General features: G+C 37.2%; 1 protein-coding gene across 1 annotated transcript in view; it reads left to right on the top strand.

Moving 5' to 3' along the window:
* KDM5A (lysine demethylase 5A) overlaps nucleotides 1-6,278 on the top strand; it is a 94,036-nt gene that overhangs the window by 79,699 nt on the left and 8,059 nt on the right. The window contains exons 26-27 of the mRNA XM_019654045.1: nucleotides 3,303-3,391; nucleotides 4,368-4,778. Coding sequence (XP_019509590.1) covers nucleotides 3,303-3,391; nucleotides 4,368-4,778 — 500 coding nt within the window. The remainder of the gene's footprint in view (nucleotides 1-3,302; nucleotides 3,392-4,367; nucleotides 4,779-6,278) is intronic.

The following is a 6,278-nucleotide window of genomic DNA, read 5'->3' as shown; positions in this document are numbered from 1 at the left end:
TTTATTGGGGAATTGGGGGAAGGGGAACAGACAAGTTGCTGTCCTTTTGTTCTTCAGTCTAGTTGTGGAGGACGTTGTTTCACTGGCCCAAGTTGGCACCTTCATTGTGCTCTTTCCGGGCGAGGCAGATCAGTTGCCGGCTTCTGGACGGCCGCTCACAGTGGCTGCTGGCTACACACGGTAGCCCATGGCAACCCACTGCCACAGGGGCTGCAGCCTACGTAGTAGCCGGCGACTCATGGCAGCCCAGCTTAGGGTTGAGCTGTTGTTCAGCATCTTAGCTGTAGAGGGTAGTGTCACTGGCCCTCTTATGTGGGATCTGAATTGGGGCCCTCTGGCATCCCAAGCCAGCTCTTAACCAATACACCACTTGGCCGACCCCTTCTCTCTTTTCTTTCTCCTTTAATTAATTTTATGGTACTTTCAGCACTCAGCAAAATGTTTCTTTTTCAGGCTTTCTTCTTATCTTTCTTACAGTGTTTATAAACCATCATGATCCTTTTCCCTTCTGTTTTTTCTCCTTTTCACTTAATCTCTTCCCTCTCTGCTCAGAATTTTAAATATGGTTTAGTTCATCTATTATCCCCGTTATTATCTTCCTGTAGTATATAAACACTACAGGCAGTTTTTTTTTCTGATCTGCTATAAAGTTGTTAAATTAACCTGTGCCTTGCTTACTCGTGGGGCTATGAGAACAGATGAAATAATCTATATGAAAGCACTTGTTAACCAAAAATGCAATGTAAGTGCTAAGATGTGATAATTATTTTTAAATGAGCCCTGAGATTTGCTCCTAACATTATAGATGATTATTGTTTTAAAACTCTAGAAAGTTATCTCATTTTGATGGAGCAAAAGATTTAACTATGTAGGGAAAATATCTATTTTAAACTGTTAAGACACATATAAAGGTAAGCAATGTGAGCCTTAACCTGTCATTAGCTTACATAAAAGAAACTTAGTAAATGTTATATTTCTATAATGTGTTTAACTTTAAACAAATTATTTTAGATTTTAAACATTTTGTTCATCACTACTGTTTTACAATTTTTAAAAGCTTTGTAGAGAATTTTACAACTTTTTCAATTTGAAGTACAGTGTTTCTTTCTCTAAGAAAACCAAATTAATGCATGGCACACATCTTCTGAACAAAATGATGACAAGAAAAGAATATTTTTTTGGGAAGTCTGTGTTCTTTAAAATAACAGCAAAAAATAACTTCTAGGGTTCTTTCATATTTAGGTAAATGGACATTTTCCATTTTTCTAACCAATAATTACTATTAACTTTTCTCCCAAAATGCAGATTGAGAAAACTTTGAAGGATTACCTAAATGTTACCTAGCCTCAACTTCAAAATGTCTTAGAAAGAGAAAAGAAAAATATTATCAGAATACTGTAAAAGGTTTTTTAAAAAAACTATCACTCCCATCGTCACATTAACTTCAACCTGAAATTAACTTTAAAAATAATAATGAAAAACTTGGTTTAAAAAATTAGTTTTAAGGTTCACAATCTTTTTCTCTCTAAACGCTGCCTCTTTCATTCAATTTTTTTTAAAAAAATTTTTATTGGGGAATGGGGGAGGGGAACAGTATTGGGGAATTGGGGAAGGAGATCAGCCAAGTTGTTGTTCTTCAGTTTTCGATGTGGAGGGCGTCAGTTGCCATCTGGCTGCCTGGCGGCAGCTTGTGGCCTCTAAGGTCAAGGTGCTGAGTTCAGTCTTAGTTGAGGGTAGGCGTAGCCCTCCATGCAGGCAATCTTGTTACACCAGCTGAGCCATCCTGCCACATGTTGGCAGCTCAGCTTCGGCGCAGCGTCACTGACCCATGTGGGAATCGAACTGGCAGCCCTGTTGCTCAGAGCTTGCTCTCTCAAGCCAATTCTTAACCAACTGAGCCACTCGGCTGGCCCTCTTTAATTCAGTCTTATTGGTACTAAGAATAAAACAAGTTAACTTGAAGGAGCATTTTTTTTTTCTACACAAGACAGAACTTTATTGATATAGAGCTTCCTGGCGAGGGGCGTGTGGGCCTCAGGGCAGGGCCTGTAGCACCATGATGGGGGTGGCTGGGATGTTGGGGTCCCCCTGGGGCAAGCCAAGCAGAGGTTGGGGTGGATCTTCCCAGCTCTGCCCTACACCTGTAGCCGGTCTGGTCAGGCGGAGGGTGTCAGGGGGGTGGTGCTAATCCCCCTCCCCCATGATGGACACAGACCATCTCCAGCTCAGATTGGAGGGGTAGGGCTGTGCTAGAGGTCAGGGCACTGGCTAAGCCCCCCAACCCCTTCACAGTATATATTCTAATCAAAGGTGGAGGGAGTTGCCGGGGGGATCCCTAGGGCTGGGTGAAAAGGGCGCTAGTGTGAACAGTTGTTCTGCCTCCAACCCACTCTGGAAGGAGTTTCACTGTGAACTGGGAGAGGGGCTGAGGAGGCGCCCTGGGGGTGGCCAAGGAGCAGATTCTTTCAAGTTAATATTCAAGTAACTTTTTTTTATTTATTAGAATAAACATTTAATCATCTTATTTATTAAAATAGGCTTTTTTTCCTTTACCTTTTATACCCTCTTCTTGTGGGCCTTTCCCTTACCCATTACGATTTCCACAAGAAGTTTGAAATGGTAAATAAAGAGAGATTAAGTAGATAAACTGCTGTCTCTCACTTTTACTATTTGTTAGTCACTCTGATTTACAAAGATTTTTGTGAGGTGCTGTCTCAGCCAAACTATTTGCATTATCATTGGCTTTATCAGCTCTTATCTCCTTTTAGCACAGATAATCAAAGGCTGGATTACCTAAATGAGTGTAACACACAGGTGCACACACAAACTGTGCTGATGTTGAGATGGGGTGGTAACCAACTTTTCTAACATGCTGAGACGTTCTAAGTTTTAGCACCAAAATTCTGTGTTTTGAGAAACCCATCGGCCTTGGGCAGACTGAGAGGGTTGGCCACTTTGCTGAGATCACCAAAAAATACAAGGATTCTGAACATATGTTATGTTGTATTTCGTTAAACAAATTGTTTTAATTTTTCAAATCTGACTTTTGCAAGGAACCTTGGTACAAAGGAGATTGAATGTCAAAATAACAAAAGCTCAATTTGGGTGACTAAGTTAGACTATCAATAAATCACCAGGCTTTCTTTATTTCCAGTGCAATTACGTGCTCTAAGGCAGTGGTTCTCAACCTTCCTAATGCCGCGACCCCTTAATACAGTTCCTCATGTTGTGGTGACCCCCAACCATAAAATTATTTTCGTTNTTTATAATGCAGTGCTTTTTCGGATTCTGCGGATTCTTAGGTTCTTGTCAGAGTTTCCAGTCTCAAACCTGTGGAAAAATGAATTCTCAGGTGTTATTTCCTAAGAATTTATCATGCTTAGATTTTTCGGTATTTCTTTTTCTACCTTCTCCATGTTCTTTCTGTTACTAGACATTCCTCGACTATTAAAATTTTTAATGTTCATTACATTGGCACGTAATAGCAACAATATTAGAAAGTTGAAAAGAAAAATGATAAAAATGTTTTGCTTTGTCACATCAACTGTTTTCTAGCCCTTGCGAAAGTCACTACATATCTATACTATAATGAGATCATGGATACAATTTTATATGTTTTGATAACATTTTAAATAACTTCTTAACCACTAAGAATCTTAACCACTAAGAATTTACTGAGTTAATAAAGTACTTTAGTAGTGGTAAATGAAGACCAAAAAAGTTATTACATAATTTAGTGTACAGTTAGTACATTTAGCTTTCTGTGTATGTTTTCATCTTAATTATACAGAGGTACTACAGGTTATATTAATATATGCTAGCAATGATTTTTTTTTTTTTTGCCTCCTTTCCACTTAGCAAGCTAGAAATAAATGACATATCTTATTTAGGGCTTGCCCTTATTATCTACTGTTGAGTTATCTTTGTTGAATATTACATTTGCCTTCTTAAAATGTCTTTTAACTATCTTGAGAATATTTATTGTGATATAGTGTACACAACACAAAGTTTACCATTTTAACCCTTTTAATATACTGTTCTTTAGAATATTTATTGTGATACAGTGTATACAACACAAAATTTACCATTTAATCCTTTTAAGTATACCATCCATTTTTGTTAATTACATTCAGAATGTTATGCAATGATTACCACTATCTATTTCCACAAGTTTTTAAACATGCCAAACAGAAACTCTGTACCCATTGAACAATAAATCACATTTCTTCCTCCCCCCAGTCTCCTAGGAACCTCTGTTATACCCTCTCTGTCTCTATGTATTTGACTGTTCAAGATACCTCATGTAAGAGAATAAAACTTTAAAATGTCTTGCTTTAAAATTGTTTTCTAATTTTATATTTTTAAAGGATGACAGCATGGAAGAGAAACCATTAAAAATAAAAGGAAAGGACTCTTCAGAGAAAAAACGGAAACGGAAGCTAGAAAAAGTAGAACAGCTTTTTGGAGAAGGAAAACAGAAGTCCAAGGAGTTAAAGAAAATGGATAAACCTAAAAAGAAGAAATTAAAATTAAGTGCAGAAAAATCAAAGGAGCTGAACAAACTGGCCAAGAAATTAGCAAAAGAAGAAGAGAGAAAGAAAAAGAAGGAGAAGGCTGCTGCAGCCAAAGTTGAACTTGTCAAAGAGAATACTGAAAAGAAGAGAGAGAAAAAAGTGCTGGACATCCCCTCAAAGTATGACTGGTCAGGAGCAGAGGAATCTGATGATGAGAATGCTGTGTGTGCAGCACAGAACTGCCAAAGGCCCTGCAAAGACAAGGTGAGTTCTCACTAGGTGTAGTCAACTGCGAGAGAGGACAAGAAGCAGCTTGTGGAAATGTTTGATAAACAATAGTCTCTTTGTGATCCTAGGACTTGGGGTTCCAACATAATATATTTTCTACAGTTTCTATAAACTGCTTTGAATTATAAGGCTGCTTAGTGGAAGAAATGTTGTGTTTTAAATATTAAATACTTAGTGAATATAATGAGACGAGCAGAGAGAAGCTTTGTGATAACCTGGGGCAGCAGTGCATTTTACAAGCAGTTGGCATAACAAGTTTCAGAATAGCCTTGTGCCTTCTTTATAGCGTGACTTGGGATACTAAATACCTTGTCAGTTAGCCACCGTGGCCTGAAAAAATCCTGGGCCAGTATTCTAAGAGCTCTGTCAAATAGCCTGAAGATTTGTTCTAATGACCTAAAACTAAAGGGTTAAGTGTTCCCTTTCGGTCTGTGTCTTATCCACATTCAGACTTAATGTGCACTCTCCTAAGTGGAATATGATTTTTTCCAATTCCCTTATAAAAATAACAAGGTAGTACTTTAAATTTTTTTAGCCCTAAATTTTAAGTATGGTTATTATGTGTAATGGCCATTCTTTAGGTAATATAAGCGTTCTGAGAAAGATGGATGGGCTTTATGAAAAATCCCAGTTCATTAAATGACTGGAGGCATCTATTACAGTTTCCATAAAGATTGTTAGTAAAGTCATAGTTAAATTTTTATTATGCTCATTATACCACTTGATATTTATAGAGTTTTAATAGCTCCTCACTTTGAACATATGAACAGAATAAATATAACTGCATCATTATTTTCTCACTTCCCTCCCCAAACACTTGTTAGAGCTTGAAGAGATCACATTGTCCAGGGCTCTTCATTTTACAAACAATGAAACTAGGACTTAGTGAAGATAGATGATGTGACCAAAATCACAGAGCTAATTAGTGGCAAAATCAAAAGTAGAGGCCTGGTTACCTGGCTCGCAGACCAGGTTCCCTACAATATCCCCACCCCATCAATAATTGAGATGGAAGTAAAAAACACATTCCAAAGCTTAATGACACTTACAGCATACATATTAAAGGTTTTCCACTCGTTTTTGGAAAATAAATATGTAGTAAAATATATAGCCCATAGTCTGACCTTCCAAGGACAATAGCTATAAATATTTTTGTGTCTCCTTGCAGTCCTTTTTTAATATAGTTTCTGTAAGTTTATATTATGTCATACTGTCTATTCACTTTTGTATCTTTATAAATTTCATAAGCATTTTTACATACTATAAACATTAAAGCATTTTGGTAGATATATTATATATGTGTGTTATTTTTATCTTTTATTTTGAACTTGAAATGATGAAAGGTTAACTGTTTCTCTTTGGGTACCAAAGTGTTATCAACACCTCTTTTTTTTTTTAAAGATTTTATTGGGGAATTGGGGGAAGGGGAACAGACAAGTTGCTGTCCTTTTGTTCTTCAGTCTAGTTGTGGAGGAC

This window comes from Hipposideros armiger, unplaced genomic scaffold (genome assembly GCF_001890085.2).
Source record: "Hipposideros armiger isolate ML-2016 unplaced genomic scaffold, ASM189008v1 scaffold_213, whole genome shotgun sequence".
NCBI lineage: Eukaryota > Metazoa > Chordata > Mammalia > Chiroptera > Hipposideridae > Hipposideros > Hipposideros armiger.
The sequence above is the reverse complement of the archived record's forward strand: the minus strand, read 5'-3'. Positions and strand labels throughout refer to the sequence as shown.